The 18,146-nt window shown below is 43.9% G+C and overlaps 1 protein-coding gene across 1 annotated transcript in view; it reads right to left on the bottom strand.

Moving 5' to 3' along the window:
* Nucleotides 1-8,142: 8,142 nt before the first annotated feature.
* The window catches only part of LOC118386449 (zinc finger protein 804A), a 181,453-nt gene continuing 171,449 nt past the window's right edge, over nt 8,143-18,146 (bottom strand). Inside the window, exons 3-5 of the mRNA XM_052521820.1 lie at nt 14,290-14,420; nt 12,196-13,915; nt 8,143-12,150 (exon numbers count right to left, since the gene is read on the bottom strand). Coding sequence (XP_052377780.1) covers nt 9,478-12,150; nt 12,196-13,915; nt 14,290-14,420 — 4,524 coding nt within the window. The 3' untranslated portion in view covers nt 8,143-9,477. The remainder of the gene's footprint in view (nt 12,151-12,195; nt 13,916-14,289; nt 14,421-18,146) is intronic.

Consider the following 18,146-nt stretch of genomic DNA (forward strand, 5'->3'; position numbering starts at 1 on the left):
CACTGGCACAGTAAGGGATATCTCTAGGGAATGGCCAGTATAGTTAGGCCCTGTCCTGTCCTTTAGGCAGGATAGTAAAGTCAATCTGAAACGACATGATAAGGGAAAGAGTGAATGCACATTGAAGTAAATCTGAGCTCTGTTTAAAAGTACATGCTGATTCAGGAGTATCATTAAAACTGAATAATATGCCTCTCCATCATTATACAACTATACTGAAACCCTTAAAATCGCTGAATTAAGTCAATTAAATAAAAAAAAATAGTTGGATTATCCGATACATGACACGGACCTGGTGGCACAAAAGGAGGATTGGACGTATCGTGAACCAAGAAGTTGTGATTTCATATCTCAGGTGAGCGCTGTTGAATAATAATTACTGTATAAATGAACAAATATGTAAGATGCACTGTGTGAGTAACCCTCACCTTGCCAATAGAAACACGTAGCTGTGACTGGATCGGTGGTGGACCAATCAGGGCCTTGATGGGCTTGACAACAGAAACTTTTTTTTTTGTATAATGTTTCTTCGGGACCACCAGGCAATGTCCTGACAACTGATAAGCAGAAATGTTCTTGCAATGTTCCCATGACGACAGCATATTATGTTCCCGAGAACATGGCAACCATGTTCTGTGTATTTATTTATTTTACCTTTATTTATTAACTAGATATAATAATACATTCTTATTTTCAATGACGGCCTAGGAACAGTGGGTTAACTGGTCTAGGAACAGTGGGTTAACTGGTCTAGGAACAGTGGGTTAACTGGCCTAGGAACAGTGGGTTAACTGGCCTAGGAACAGTGGGTTAACTGGCCTAGGAACAGTGGGTTAACTGGCCTAGGAACAGTGGGTTAACTGGTCTAGGAACAGTGGGTTAACTGGTCTAGGAACAGTGGGTTAACTGGTCTAGGAACAGTGGGTTAACTGGTCTAGGAACAGTGGGTTAACTGGTCTAGGAACAGTGGGTTAACTGGTCTAGGAACAGTGGGTTAACTGGCCTGGGAACAGTGGGTTAACTGGTCTAGGAACAGTGGGTTAACTGGTCTAGGAACAGTGGGTTAACTGGTCTAGGAACAGTGGGTTAACTGGCCTAGGAACAGTGGGTTAACTGGCCTAGGAACAGTGGGTTAACTGGCCTAGGAACAGTGGGTTAACTGGCCTAGGAACAGTGGGTTAACTGGTCTAGGAACAGTGGGTTAACTGGTCTAGGAACAGTGGGTTAACTGGTCTAGGAACAGTGGGTTAACTGGTCTAGGAACAGTGGGTTAACTGGTCTAGGAACAGTGGGTTAACTGGTCTAGGAACAGTGGGTTAACTGGTCTAGGAACAGTGGGTTAACTGGCCTAGGAACAGTGGGTTAACTGGTCTAGGAACAGTGGGTTAACTGGTCTAGGAACAGTGGGTTAACTGGTCTAGGAACAGTGGGTTAACTGGTCTAGGAACAGTGGGTTAACTGGTCTAGGAACAGTGGGTTAACTGGTCTAGGAACAGTGGGTTAACTGGTCTAGGAACAGTGGGTTAACTGGTCTAGGAACAGTGGGTTAACTGGCCTAGGAACAGTGGGTTAACTGGTCTAGGAACAGTGGGTTAACTGGTCTAGGAACAGTGGGTTAACTGTTCTTGGAACAGTGGGTTAACTGGTCTAGGAACAGTGGGTTAACTGGTCTAGGAACAGTGGGTTAACTGGCCAAGGAACAGTGGGTTAACTGGTCTAGGAACAGTGGGTTAACTGGTCTAGGAACAATGGGTTAACTGGTCTAGGAACAGTGGGTTAACTGGTCTAGGAACAGTGGGTTAACTGGTCTAGGAACAGTGGGTTAACTGGTCTAGGAACAATGGGTTAACTGGTCTAGGAACAGTGGGTTAACTGGTCTAGGAACAGTGGGTTAACTGGTCTAGGAACAGTGGGTTAACTGGTCTAGGAACAGTGGGTTAACTGGTCTAGGAACAGTGGGTTAACTGGTCTAGGAACAGTGGGTTAACTGGTCTAGGAACAGTGGGTAAACAGCTTGGTTCAGGGGCAGAACAACACATTTTTACCTTGTCAGCTCGGGGATTCAATCTTGCAGACCGTTTTATTTTATGTAACCAAGGGAACATTTATTTGACGTAAATCAGGTAAAAAATGTAAATGAAAAGATTATACGGTATGTTGAGGAAATATTATCTTATTAACCCACAGTAGACTGGACACATGACCTTCTCATGAAACAAGTATAGAACACGTCTAGAACATTAATATGCTTCTGAGAACATGATAACCACTATGTTCTGTTCTCCAAAATGGAATATCAAAAGATGCTAAGAGGATTCTTACAAGGTTTTTTGTTAAAATAGATAGAATGTTCCCCTAATTGAAAACGGGACACTTAAACAGGTTAAAACATTATTTTTTTAAACACACAAAAAAAAACATTCTCTCTCTCTGTAATTGTTAGCTGGGGAGGGATGGAGTGAGGTAGGGAGGGTGAGAGAAAGGGAGAGAGAGATTAGCTAGCTGGGTTAGCTAGGTGTGAATCAAAGCCCTCCCCTCTCACTGGGAGATGGCTAAGGCTTAGCCATCCTCTGCTGCATCGTAGCGAAAAGAGAAGCATGGCAGCAAATTGCCACTGATATGTCTGAGGAAAGTCATCGTTTTAGCTCCACCATCATCCACACTCTAATGCATCTGTGGCAGTAAGCTGTCATCACAGCGGTCAAACTATGGACTGTGGTACAACTGAAAAGAATCCCTTTGTGAACCAATAATTAAAGAGGGGCTATGCGTTCTATGAAGGGGCTATGCGTTCTATCCTTTTCATACCATTTGCCTCTAGAAATGTGTTAAACATCCACTGAAGTAGCTAGCAAGTTTACTATATAGCTACAGTACAGGAGTTGCTGTTGTATCCACACAAACATACTTGGTAGTTCAGCTAACCAAACCATCAGTCCTATCTTGAAATGAGGAATATTTAATTCAACGACTTTTGCTTTTAAAAGCAGCTTAAAACATCGAACACGCATTGACTATTGTCATTGAATTCTACCGTGCAAAAAATACTGTGCAATTATTGTCACGTTCGGACCTTAGTTCCTTTGTTATGTCTTTGTTTTAGTTTGGTCAGGGCGTGAGTTGGGGTGGGTTGTCTATGTTCTTTTTTCTATGTTGTGTTTTTTGTGTTTGGCCTGGTATGGTTCTCAATCAGATTCAGGTGTCGTTCATTGTCTCTGATTGAGAATCATACTTAGGTAGCGTGGTTGTCTCTGATTGAGGATCATACTTAGGCAGCCTGGTTGTCTCTGATTGAGAATCATACTTAGGTAGCCTGGTTGTCTCTGATTGAGAATCATACTTAGGTAGCCTGGTTGTCTCTGATTGAGAATCATACTTAGGTAGCCTGGTTGTCTCTGATTGAGAATCATACTTAGGTAGCCTGGTTGTCTCTGATTGAGAATCATACTTAGGTAGCCTGGTTGTCTCTGATTGAGAATCATACTTAGGTAGCCTGGTTGTCTCTGATTGAGAATCATACTTAGGTAGCCTGGTTGTCTCTGATTGAGGATCAAACTTAGGTAGCCTGGTTGTCTCTGATTGAGGATCATACTTAGGCAGCCTGGTTGTCTCTGATTGAGAATCATACTTAGGTAGCCTGGTTGTCTCTGATTGAGAATCATACTTAGGTAGCCTGGTTGTCTCTGATTGAGGATCATACTTAGGTAGCCTGGTTGTCTCTGATTGAGAATCATACTTAGGTAGCCTGGTTGTCTCTGATTGAGAATCATACTTAGGTAGCCTGGTTGTCTCTGATTGAGAATCATACTTAGGTAGCCTGGTTGTCTCTGATTGAGAATCATACTTAGGTAGCCTGGTTGTCTCTGATTGAGAATCATACTTAGGGAGCCTGGTTTTCTCTGATTGAGAATCATACTTCGGTAGCCTGGTTGTCTCTGATTGAGAATCATACTTAGGTAGCCTGGTTGTCTCTGATTGAGAATCATACTTAGGTAGCCTGGTTGTCTCTGATTGAGGATCATACTTAGGTAGCCTGGTTGTCTCTGATTGAGGATCATACTTAGGTAGCCTGGTTGTCTCTGATTGAGAATCATACTTAGGTAGCCTGGTTGTCTCTGATTGAGAATCATACTTAGGTAGCCTGGTTGTCTCTGATTGAGAATCATACTTAGGTAGCCTTTTCCCACCTGTGTTTCGTGGGTGATTATTTCCTGTTTAGTGTTTTTGTCATTCACGGGATTGTTCGTTAATCGTTTGTTGTTTTGTTCAGTTATTTAATAAAAAATATGAACACTTACCACGCTGCGCTTTGGTCCGCCCCTTCTTCAACCACAGACGATCGTTACAATTATAGTGAAAATAATGCACACTCTGGAATGCCCTTCGAGCCAATCAGAAACAAGTATTCGACAATGCCATGGTATGAACTACTTTATAAACTGGGTGGTTCGAGCCCTAAATTCTGATTGGTAGAGATAGAGATACTCTGAATGATCGGCTATGAAAAGCCAACTGACATTTACTCCCGACGTGCAGATCTGTTGCCTTGTCTCAACATCCACTGTGATTATTATTATTCGACCATGCTGGTCATCTATGAACATTTGAACATCTTGGCCATGTTCTGTTATAATCTCCTGCTGGTCATCTATGAACATTTGAACATCTTGGCCATGTTCTGTTATAATCTCCTGCTGGTCATCTATGAACATTTGAACATCTTGGCCATGTTCTGTTATAATCTCCTGCTGGTCATCTATGAACATTTGAACATCTTGGCCATGTTCTGTTATAATCTCCTGCTGGTCATCTATGAACATTTGAACATCTTGGCCATGTTCTGTTATAATCTCCTGCTGGTCATCTATGAACATTTGAACATCTTGGCCATGTTCAGTTATAATCTCCTGCTGGTCATCTATGAAAATTTGAACATCTTGGCCATGTTCTGTTATAATCTCCACCCGGCACAGCCAGAAGAGGACTGGCCACGCCTCATCGCCTGGTTCCTCTCTAGGTTTCTTCCTAGGTTCTGGCCTTTTTAGGGAGGTTTTCCTAGCCACCGTGCTTCTACACCTGCATTGCTTGTGGTTTGGGGTTTTAGGCTGGGTTTCTGTACAGCACTTTGAGATATCAGCTGATGTAAGAATGGCTTCATGAATACATTTGATTTTGATTTGATTGGCTGACATCCGTGGTATGGCGCAGCGGTCTAAGCAAGAGGAGTCACTAGAGTCCCTGGTTCGAATCCAGACTGTATCACATCCAGCTGTGATTGGGAGTCCGGGTGTGGCCCGGGGCAGGCCGTCGTTGTAAATAAGAATTTGTTCTTAACTGATTTGCCTAGTTCAATATAATACGTTTAAAAGTGGTTTGTAAACAATGTAATCGATAACAAAACATTGTGTTGTCTCAACACATGGATAGAACTGCAACTGCAGATACAATGTCAGTCCCTTGTATCTGCAGCTCTGTCTATGAATTTCAAAGGGGTTATGTCCCCAGCCAAATCAGTGGTGGGATGTCAGCTTTGTTATTGGTCGAACTGAAGATTACCCCGTTAAATCACTCAATAAAAATAACATGGTTTTTATTTTTATTACGTTTTTTTATTAAACCGCATCTCGGTGTTTTGTTACTTGTTGTGTTTGTTTGTTAAACAACATCTCATTGCACAATAGGGGCTGTGAAATCGCACACACTCTATCACACTATATCTACACACAGACACTCTATCACACTCTATCACACTATATACACACTATATCACACTCTATCATACTATATCTACACTATATCACACTCTATCACACTATATCTACACTATATCACACTCTATCACACTATATCTACACTATATCACACACTATCACACTATCACACTATATCTACACACACACACTCTATCACACTATATCTACACACAGACACTCTATCACACTATATCTACACACAGACACTCTATCACACTCTATCACACTCTATCACACTATATCTACACACAGACACTCTATCACACTATATCTACACACAGACACTATATCACACTCTATCACACTATATCTACACACAGACACTTTATCACACTCTATCACACTATATCTACACACAGACACTCTATCACACTCTATCACACTATATCTACACAAAGACACCCTATCACACTATATCACACTCTATCACACTCTAATCACACTATATATACACACAGACACTCTATCACACTCTATCACACTATATCTACACACAGACACTCTATCACACACATTCTATCACACTATATAATATATATATCTACATACAGACACACTTTCACACACTATCACACTCTATCACACTCTATCACACTATATCTACACACAGACACACTATCACACACTATCACAGTATATCTACACACAGACACTCTATGACACACTATCACGCTCTATCACACTATCTACACACACACACACACACACACACCATTATTCTATTGTTTGTGTAGCAGTGCATTTTACATTTGCGTGTCTGTTATTGTGTATCAGCGGATGAGTGTTTTGTCACATTGTGGTGTTATTGTGTATCAGCGGATGAGTGTTTTGTCACATTGTGGTGTTTTTGTGTATCTGCGGATGAGTGTTTTGTCACATCGTGATGTTTTTGTGTATCAGCGGATGAGTGTTTTGTCACATCGTGATGTTTTTGTGTATCAGCGGATGAGTGTTTTGTCACATCGTGATGTTTTTGTGTATCAGCGGATGAGTGTTTTGTCACATCGTGATGTTTTTGTGTATCAGCGGATGAGTGTTTTGTCACATCGTGATGTTTTTGTGTATCAGCGGATGAGTGTTTTGTCACATCGTGATGTTTTTGTGTATCAGCGGATGAGTGTTTTGTCACATCGTGATGTTTTTGTGTATCAGCGGATGAGTGTTTTGTCACATTGTGGTGTTTTTGTGTATCAGCGGATGAGTGTTTTGTCACATTGTGGTGTTTTTGTGTATCTGCGGATGAGTGTTTTGTCACATCGTGATGTTTTTGTGTATCTGCGGATGAGTGTTTCGTCACATTGTGGTGTTTTTGTGTATCAGCGGATGAGTGTTTCGTCACATTGTGGATCCCAGAAGAATATGTGCTGCTGCAAAACCTAATGGTGTTTCCCGAATGAACCAATAACAGTGGAAAACACTGTAGAAGCCTGGAGGTGACAGCGGCCATTTTATAGTGACAGCTCTAGACCTCTGAAGGTCATTTGTAGCAGTGAAACAGCATGTGGCGTGTTTGACGAAGCCTTGCTTGCAGGAGATTTAATGCATCTCATTGTAAAATAGACTGACTACATTTACACCACATTATATCGGCCATCATATTTGATGTTGTTGCTGTTGTAATCTCTCTCTTTTAGATGAAATATTCAACCGCGCTTTATCTCCAAGACAAGTCTCCCTCCACATTGCATTTCCTCTTTTGTCTTTTACCACCTCAACTACGCCATTTAATACCTTTCTCTCCGACTGCATGTTATCAGCAAGTCAACTTAACACGGACGTTGCATTCATTATAGTGTACTGCAGAGTGGCGAGTTAAAAGACTCACACATCTGAAACAAAAAATTGGAGAATCGAGAAAGAGGAATATTTTTTTATTTACATTTTTTTTATTTTTTTTTTACATTTTATTTATTTTTACCTCAACATCATTCTGTTGACAAAACGTAAGTAAAAACATAGTTGTATCTAAATAATGATGATATTACATAAAGGGGTAACTTGCACTATAAAATCAGAATTGTATCTTACAATAAATCCTGCAAGTGAATTATAAATATGGCTAATTTACAACAATGTACAACATTTTTTAATTTTATTTTTTTTAAATCAAGTTCAATTAGTTGCAGAACGGCAGAACAGTGTTCATCATCTACTGTATTACAATTACATGGAGAAGGCCTATGGGGAAGCATTTGCGACCACTTGGTAAGCAGATTTAGGTACAGAATCAATCAGGGCTATGTGATTACAAAGACACTGACACTTTCTTTTTAACCTAATGTATAAAATCTCATTACATACGTAACCGTACCGTGTCCATATAAGGACAGCCTCAGCTCAGACCCATTCATTCAATGCATACTTTACTTTTTGGGGCGGGGGGGGGCTGTGTCTGAAACTACGGAGGGAATGCTGTACAATAGAGTGTTCTGTGAATGAATTGTCATACTTTAGGAAACAAAATGAACGTAGAGTGAAACTCCTCCACACGTACCGTTTGCACTAAAAAAACGGACTGTGTTTATGTTCATGTTTAATTGAACTAGTATTGCGTGTAATGCCCTTAAAGGTAGACTATTGAAGCACTTCACTAGAAAAAAAAATACAGTCTAGAGGACACTCTAATAATTAATCTGCTTCAGACTGGTTTTGTAGTATTGCACAAGTTCTAATTCTGTAGTTATGCTTGATTGTCACTCTAAAGGAAATATTTCTGGATAATATTGTATGAACGAAAATCACTTATCACTCTGAATAGGCAGTAGCCTTTCCATTGTTAAAGAAGGTTTCGGGCTGTTACGTGAAGAAAAGACTACTTTAAGTACGAGATGAAATTGACAGTAACTTTTTGTTTGTTTGTTGTTGCTTTCGCCCCCATTTGAAATAATAGTTGTAAGTAAAACAGCAAAAAAGAAGACTGAAAGCTATACTTTCTGCAGTGGCATGTCAGATGATGATGTCATCAAAACATGGGCTGTAGAGGAATGAGAGTGGGATGTGATGTCATCAAAACATGGGCTGTAGCCCGGATGACAGTGGGATGTGATGTCATCAAAACATGGGCTGTAGCCCGGATGACAGTGGGATGTGATGTCATCAAAACATGGGCTGTAGCCCGGATGACAGTGGGATGTGATGTCATCAAAACATGGGCTGTAGCCCGGATGACAGTGGGATGTGATGTCATCAAAACATGGACTGTAGCCCGGATGACAGTGGGATGTGATGTCATCAAAACATGGACTGTAGCCCGGATGACAGTGGGATGTGATGTCATCAAAACATGGACTGTAGCCGGATGACAGTGGGATGTGATGTCATCAAAACATGGGCTGTAGCCCGGATGACAGTGGGATGTGATGTCATCAAAACATGGGCTGTAGCCCGGATGACAGTGGGATGTGATGTCATCAAAACATGGACTGTAGCCCGGATGACAGTGGGATGTGATGTCATCAAAACATGGACTGTAGCCGGATGACAGTGGGATGTGATGTCATCAAAACATGGGCTGTAGCCCGGATGACAGTGGGATGTGATGTCATCAAAACATGGGCTGTAGCCCGGATGACAGTGGGATGTGATGTCATCAAAACATGGACTGTAGCCCGGATGACAGTGGGATGTGATGTCATCAAAACATGGACTGTAGCCCGGATGACAGTGGGATGTGATGTCATCAAAACATGGACTGTAGCCCGGATGACAGTGGGATGTGATGTCATCAAAACATGGGCTGTAGAGGGATGACAGTGGGATGTGGGTGTGGCTGCAGCATGGAGGGGAACATGGCTGGACGGGGCATGGCGTGGAATGTCACCGCCATTGGGTGGTGGTGTAAACTGGGCGGGGCCATTACCGAGAGTTGTGGTGGTGAGGTCACAAAGGGAGGTGGGTAGGGGCCAGAGGGACACATTTCTGCCCCAATAGGCAGGCTGCTGACTGGGACAGGCAGAACATGGGGTAAGAGAGTTGGTTGGGGGTGAGTAGGGAGGAAGGCCGCACGGTGGTGATGTTGGTGATGGAGAATGGTGTGTCGGATAGTGATGGACCTGGTTGGCATGGGGGACATGGGGGATGGAGACAGGTGGACGGGGTGGAGCATGGGAGGACAGGAGGTGGACACCGCGACAGGAGACCCAGACAGAACTTGCTTCATCTTTCCAGGGAACACCTGATGTTGCTGATGGTGGTGGAGGACGTGCCTGTGGGTCTGGATCTGAACGAGACAGTGCTGTTTCTCCATCCCGTCAGACAGGTGATGCGGATGGAAACATGGCGGTCTGTGATTGTGGTAGTGGCCAGCTGTAACGTTAGTACCGCCAGGTCTCAGGCTCTCCATGAACCCTCTCTCGTCCTGAACCCTAACCCCAGGATGAAACCTCTGAATCTGGGTATGCTGGGGGCTGTGGCACTCCTGGTGGGTGGGGTGGCTCTGGGGACTGTGCTGACTGGTTTTCTGTCTGTGAAACATCTGTGGGATGGATGGGGGGATGATCTCTCTCACACCCAGTGGACTGACATGGGCAGCCACTGCCACTGATTTCCTTGTTATACAATCTTGTCCTACGTTACCCATTCCTATATGATGTACCATGATCGGGAGAGAAACAGTGGAAGAGTTTGGGAGGCAAACAGTGTTGTTTTTGTTTTCATTAGTAATACCAATTATTTCTGGGGGATTTGGGGGATCTCTTACAGGTCCAGTTTGATAGGGAGAGAAGGAACATTCCTCTTTCATGCTGGGAACATTGTTCTGAATCTGGAGCCGAGGAGAGCCTCCCATTGACTTACTGTCTACAGCTGGCTGACTCAAGGCACTACAGCTGGCAAGTTGACCTTTAACCTCAAGATATTCCACAGCTGTATTCACTAGATTCTCACTCTGGACGTTCAGCTCACATCTGTCAACAGACATTACATCCAGAGGAGGTTCTGCCATGTGAACATTGTGACCTACAGGAGGGTCTGAGATGAGAACATTGTGACCTACAGGAAGGTCTGAGATGAGAGCATTGTGACCTACAGGAAGGTCTGAGATGAGAACATTGTGACCTACAGGAAGGTCTGAGATGAGAGCATTGTGACCTACAGGAAGGTCTGAGATGAGAACATTGTGACCTACAGGAGGGTCTGAGATGTGAACATTGTGACCTACAGGAAGGTCTGAGATGAGATCATTGTGACCTACAGGAAGGTCTGAGATGAGAACATTGTGACCTACAGGAGGTTCTGAGATGAGATCATTGTGACCTACAGGAAGGTCTGAGATGAGAACATTGTGACCTACAGGAGGGTCTGAGATGTGATCATTGTGACCTACAGGAAGGTCTGAGATGAGAACATTGTGACCTACAGGAGGGTCTGAGATGAGAACATTGTGACCTACAGGAAGGTCTGAGATGAGAGCATTGTGACCTACAGGATGGTCTGAGATGTGATCATTGTGACCTACAGGAGGGTCTGAGATGAGAACATTGTGACCTACAGGAAGGTCTGAGATGAGAGCATTGTGACCTACAGGAGGGTCTGAGATGTGATCATTGTGACCTACAGGAAGGTCTGAGATGAGATCATTGTGACCTACAGGAGGGTCTGAGATGAGAACATTGTGACCTACAGGAAGGTCTGAGATGAGAGCATTGTGACCTACAGGAGGGTCTGAGATGAGAACATTGTGACCTACAGGAAGGTCTGAGATGAGAACATTGTGACCTACAGGAGGGTCTGAGATGAGAACATTGTGACCTACAGGAGGGTCTGAGATGTGAGGAGTATAACTGGACCCTCTCTGTCTCTTCCTCTGTCTCCCCTCCCCACCACAAGAAACACAGCAAGACCAAGCAGACCCCTCCTCACTCATTGAACCATCTGGCCAATTGGACTCTTCCACAGTGGACTGACACTGGGTACATAGGACTGGCCCACTGGGCTCTACCATTACAGCTGGCTGACACTGAGTGCATGGACCCTGGAGGTCAAGGCCCTGCTCCTTATCAGCCAGAGACATTGATGCTGTCCTTTTCCGTTTCCTGGCCCAGCTCTCACACAAGTCTTCACCAAGCCTCTCGGGTGAAAGGGCCATGCTTAGTTTTGGGGTAACGGTGGCTAAGCTCTCTAGTGCCGTGACAGTCATCACTCTGCTTGCGTTTTGTCTAACAACCCCAGGAGGTTTCTCAGGGCAAAGGGTGTTGTTGTGACTCTGGGAGGAGCTCTTTGAGCCATGCCCTGCAGTGTTTCTCTGTTCTGTTGATGGATGGACCGGGTCTCTCCTGACGCTCTTCCCAAACACCTTTTCATCCGAGAGGCTGAGGCTGAGGCTGCCCGCTGAGCCGTTTACTCTGCCTGCTGTTTCCTGTCTACTTCTCTCTTCCTCCCTCTCCACAACCCGCTCCCTCTCCCTCTCCCTCTCCCTCTCCCTCTCCCTCTCCCTCTCCCTCTCCCTCTCCCTCTCCGTCTCCCTGTCCTCCGCGGCAAAGGGAGCAGCGCAGCTGCTGTCCTCAGTCGATTGCTTTGACTTCTCTAATGGCTGCACTTGCTGTGAAGTGGGGACTCTAAATTGGCTATCAAGTCCTTCCCAACACTCAGACCGTCTCTGAAATTTGTTGCATTTCTCTGTATTGCTCTCCAACCCTCCATCCGTCTCCCTCTCTCTGTGGTGCTCCTCTTCTTCCTCACCCCCTCCTCTCATCCCCCTGCTCCTCCTCCTCCTCCCCTTCTTCTTGTGGCTCCTATAATGGCGCCTGTCTCTGGATTTCCATTTCTCGCCACCTGCTGCTCTTTTCTCAGATTGAGTCCTACCTTTTGAGTGCCTACTATATCCGCCACTGCTGTGTCTCTTAAGTCGCAAGCTGCAACTTTCTGTGTATGTGTCACTCGTGTGGTGCTCACATATGAGACAATCCTTCCTCTTCACTGCCTCCCTGCCGTCTCTGATAGGGCTCTGATGGTTTGGGCCAGAGCAGGCCTTGTTGTTGTGCTTGTTGTCAACATCTGTTGGTCCCTCAGCGCAGACAGAGGTTGAGCTGATACACAAAGCCACAGATAACTTACTCTGACTGTCACCAACACTAACCTTCGCCCTGCTCTGCCATTGCTGTGAGGCCCTAAAGTCAAAATGGAGGGGGTTGCAGCTGTAGGAGAGACAGGGCTCTGTCCTGGTGAAGGTCAACATCTCTGTAGGCCACTGGAGAACAGTGTTTCCATCTCTGCTGAGCACAGAGAAGAAGGGCTGGCTGGGCTTGGTGAAAGACAGGCTCTTCACCACCACCGTAATGTCTTCTCCTTTCTGTTCCTCTCTCGCAGTCCCAGGACACTGAGAGGATTGAGAGGAGGAGCCGTTCTCAGGGGGACCATCAGGACCGGAGACGACCTCAGAAGAGAAACTGCTAATGGAGGAGTCCTCTTCCCCACAGACACTCTCCGCTATTTTACGATCTTGTTGGAGTTTGCTTGTTTCCGGCTCGGCCCCTGTTGGGCTGTTTCTCTGTGTTTCCTCAGAGTTCGGTCTATCTAGTACTGTGTCTGGGTTGCCTGGGAATGCAGGTAATTGGGAGACGGAGGACACATACGGTCTGGCCATATCTTCAGAGTTAACTAGCACAGAACACAAATGTGAGCACTGTGGCGGCACCGGGATGTCAGACCTGGCTAGTGCATCTGATGACCTCTGGCTCCACTCGCTAAAACTAACGCCGTTTGGGCTGAGATCACCAGGCTGAGTGTCAATAGCCTCCACTGTCCCATGGCCCGGTCCCGTTTCCTCTGCAGTAGGAGAGTCCAGAATGTTCAACTCAACCAGGGGCATTCTGAGCTTCTGTCTTCTGACACATTCTTTGGAAATCTCCTCTGTGTTGTCACAGAACGCGGCGGCCGAAGATTTCAGCTTCATGGATGCTTTCTTTGGGAAGGAGAATGAGAATGCTATTTTGTGCCTGTTGTAAGTCTGTTTCTTGGCCTTTCCCGTGTAAGGCCAGTATAGTGTTTTCTGGGTCTTGCTGTTGGTGGCCAGGCCAGTGCCGGTGCTGGTGTGGTTGTGGGTTCCTGTCTCCAGAACTGTGGAGTTGTTGGACTCCTCTGAAGGTCCATCGGTACAGCTGTCTCTGAAGCTGCCCTCCACTGCCACCGTAGTGGACTTGAACTTGGGGCCACTGCCTGGAGCGCTGAAATATCGAAAAATAACATTTTGAATGAATATTTTGCAAGTCCATATTCATTTGTAAATGGAACTCAATTGTTATGGGCCATTTCACTTAATGATATCAATGCTCATGATTCATGTATCTCAAGCAAGGTCTCATCCCTAGACATCTGCATTTCCCCATTACATCAAAACGATACACAGTGGGCACATCTGGTTGAAATTACTTCATTATAATCAGTTTAAAATCAGAACTGGTATGTCAAATTTTTATGACTCCAACGTCAGAAAGACTCAGGATCCTCCTATACATTATCTGTGACAGATCACACTTCAACCAATAATCTGTGATGAATCATATCCTGGAATGTTCTGAGACATACAGTATGCACCCACCAATGAACCTCTCTGCGTTGTTCGGCCAGCTCATGTATCCTCCGGAGTGCTCTCTCCTGTTTCCGCGCATCCTTCCTGGTCTTAGAGGCCACGTTCCGGGCAAACTCTCTCTGCTTCAGCTCCTTCAGCCTCTGTGGAAGTCAGAACAGATCGTTAATATTGCGTACCTAACGGCACCCTATCTCCTCTATAGTGGAATCGTTTTAGCCAGGGCCAGGTAGTGCACTGTATCACAAAGGCTTACGTAAATTGGCCTGTTAATATCTCACCAAACAATCTACATCCAATCTAGCACTATATAAGGGGGTGTCTAAAAGGATGCATCCTATCTGAAATATCTCTACGTGTCGAGAGGATCAAAAGTTTCAAGTTGAACTGACAACCTGAAATATCACCTAAAACCCTCACAAACTTTTACAGATGCACAATTGAGAGCATCCTGTGGTGCTGTATAATCGCCGGGTATGGCAACTGCACCGCCTGTAATTGCAGGGCTCTTCAGAGGGTGGTGCGGTCAGCCCAATGCATCACCGGGGGTGCACATTGCCTGCCCTCCAGGATGTCAAGGACCTGAGCCACTCATGTCATGGCTGGTTCACCCCGCTACCACCCAGATGGCAGAGACCATACAGGCGCATCAAAGCTGAGACTGAGAGACTGATAATCATCTTCTATCTACAGGCCATCTGTCTGTTAAACAGTCATCACGAGCCAGCCTCCACCCAGTACCCTGTCCTGAACTTAGCCACTTAGTCATGTCTCTGAAATTGCAGCCCAAATAAATGTTTCACAGAGATCAAGTAACAGACCCATCTCAACATCAACTGTTCAGAAGAGACTACGTGAATCAGGCCTTCATGGTCGAATTGCTGCAAAGAAACCACTACTAAAGGACACCAATAAGAAGGAGAGACATGCTTGTGCCAGGAAACACAAGCAATGGACATTAGACTGGTGTAGGTGAAATGATGCATGTGTGGTTCCCATTGTGAGGCATGGAGGAGGAGGTGTGGTGGGGTTGCTATGCTGGTGACACTGTCAGTGATTTTCTTTTTTAAATTCAAGGCACAATTAACCAGCATGGCTACCACAGCATTCTGCAGCGATACACCATCCCATAGAGTTTGCGCTGAGTGGGAGTTTCATTTGTTTTTCAAACAGGACAATGATCCAACACACCTCCAGGCTGTGTAACGGCTATTTGACCAAGGAGTGATGGATTGCTGCATCAGATGACCTGGCCTCCACAATCACCTGACCTCAAACCAATTGAGATGGTTTTTGATGAGTTGGACTGCAGAGTGAAGGAAAAGCAGCCAACAGGTACTGCTTGTGTGGGAACTCCTTCAAGATTGTTGGAAAATTGACCCGGGTGAAGATGGTTGAGAGAATGCCAAAAGTTTGCAAAGCTGTCATCAAGGCAAAGGGTGGCTACTTTAAAGAATCTCAAATATAATTTGATTTGTTTAACACTTTTTTTTCTTACTACTACCTGATTCCATATGTGTTAATTCATAGTTTTGATGTCTTCACTATTATTCTCCAAAATAAAGAAATACCCTTGTGTCACGCCCTGGTCTTAGTATTTTGTGTTTTCTTTATTATTTTGGTCAGGCCAGGGTGTGACATGGGTTATTTATGTGGTGTGTTTTGTCTAGGGTTTTTTGTAGGTTATGGGATTGTGGTATAGTAGAGTAGTCTAGGTAAGTCTATGGTCGCCTAGAGTGGTTCTCAATCAGAGGCAGGTGTTTATCGTTGTCTCTGATTGGGAACCATATTTAGGCAGCCATATTCTTTGAGTGTTTCGTGGGTGATTGTCCCTGTCTCTGTGTTTGTTGCACAAGATAGGACTGTTTTGGTTTTTTCACATTTTTTGTATATTGTTCATTGATCATCTTCATTAAAGATGTATAAAGATAACCACGCCGCATTTTGGTCCTCCTCTCTTTCACCGGAAGAAAACCGTAACACCTTGAATGAGTAGGGGTGTCCAAACGTTTGACTGGTACTTTATATGCTGTATTCTAGTCATGGCTCCTCCTATATAATTCATTTTAAAATTCTGGATTACTAGTATAGTATAATTTGTTTTCATTGCAAGGTTCACCCCGCTACCATCCTATTGATGTAGCTGAAAACACAAGCATTTTGCTGCACCTGCGATAACATCTGCAAATCTGTGGACACAAGCCAATAAACTATGAGTAAATCTCACAATCTGTGTACACAACCAATAAACTATGAGTAAATCTCACAATCTGTGTACACAACCAATAAACTATAAGTACATCTCAAAATCTGTGTACACAACCAATAAACTATAAGTACATCTCTAAATCTGTGTACACAAGCAAATAAACCATGAGTAAATCTCTAAATCTGTGTACACAAACCAATAAACTATGAGTAAATCTCTAAATCTGTGTACACAAGCAAATAAACCATGAGTAAATCTCTAAATCTGTGTACACAAACCAATAAACTATGAGTAAATCTCTAAATCTGTGTAGGGACACTAATTTGTGACTCCTCTCCGTAACGTCTAAGTGACAAAGCAGCTTGAATAATAATCCCACAGACAGAGGCTTCTTTCTCATTTTACATTCTAGTCATTTAGCAGACGTTCTAATCCAGAGCAATTCACAGCACACGTTCTGTTTTCATACTCCTCAGCTCTACAACCCAAGGTGTTTTTAACAGACTGTATGGACATCTATCATTCAACAATATAATGCACTAGCAGCACAGATTAGTAAAGGTGTTTTGCTGTTAAACTTTTAAAATATTTTTCTTGCACAAATGAAAAACGACTTTAGATTAATGCAGCTCCATCAAATAGTTTTCAGATTAATTTCTTAGATTAAACTCTCTGATTTTAATTTTAATTTTGCTTCCCCGTCTACAGGGATGTGCGTTTCTGAGGGCCGGGAGGGGGAGAGATGGAAAACAACATTTTCCTATGGTTAATCTCACAGTGGGTTGATTAAAAATGCATGAAAGTGGATAGTTCCTTATTGGATATGATAACTATTGAATAGATTTATCCACAAACAAAGGAACAAACGCTGTATATTTGAGTAGGCTAGCAAATTATTAAATGTTACCTAAACATTTCATTCCTGAAGTAGTAAACCATGCCATCCAGGACCTCTACAATACCTGAGTAGAAAAAAATCAGACCCCTTGACTTTTTTCAAAATTTTGCTACATTACAGCCTTATTCCAAAATGGACTAAACCGTTTTCCCCACTCATGAATCTACACACAATACCCTATATTGACAAAGCAAAAACAGCTTTGAGATTTTTGTTTTACTACTTTATTAGAAGAACCTTTGGCAGCGATTACATGATCAAGTCTTCTTGGATATGACACTACAAGCCTGGCGCACCTGTCTTCTCTGCAGATCCTCTCAACCGTAAGGCTCTCCAGAGGGTGGTGCGGTATGCAGAAACTACCTGCCCTCCAGGACACCTACACCACCCGATTTCACAGGAAGGCCAAAAAGATCATCAAGGATAACAACCATCCGAGCCAACGCCTGGTCACCCCGCTATCATCCAGAAGGTGAGGTCAGTACAGGTGCATCAAAGCTGGGACCGAGAGACTGAAAAACAGCTTCTATCTCAAGGCCATCAGACTGTTAAACAGCCACCACTAACATTGAGAGGCTGCTGCCAACATACTGACTCGAATCACTGGCCACTTTAATGAATGGATCACTAGTCACTTAAAATAATGCCACTTTAATAATGTTTACATATATTACATTACTCATCTCATATGTATATACTGTATTTTATACCATCTATTGCATCTTGCCTATTCCGGTCGGTCATCGTTCATCACCCCCAAAA

The sequence above is a fragment of the Oncorhynchus keta genome, chromosome 7 (assembly GCF_023373465.1).
Source record: "Oncorhynchus keta strain PuntledgeMale-10-30-2019 chromosome 7, Oket_V2, whole genome shotgun sequence".
Lineage (NCBI taxonomy): Eukaryota > Metazoa > Chordata > Actinopteri > Salmoniformes > Salmonidae > Oncorhynchus > Oncorhynchus keta.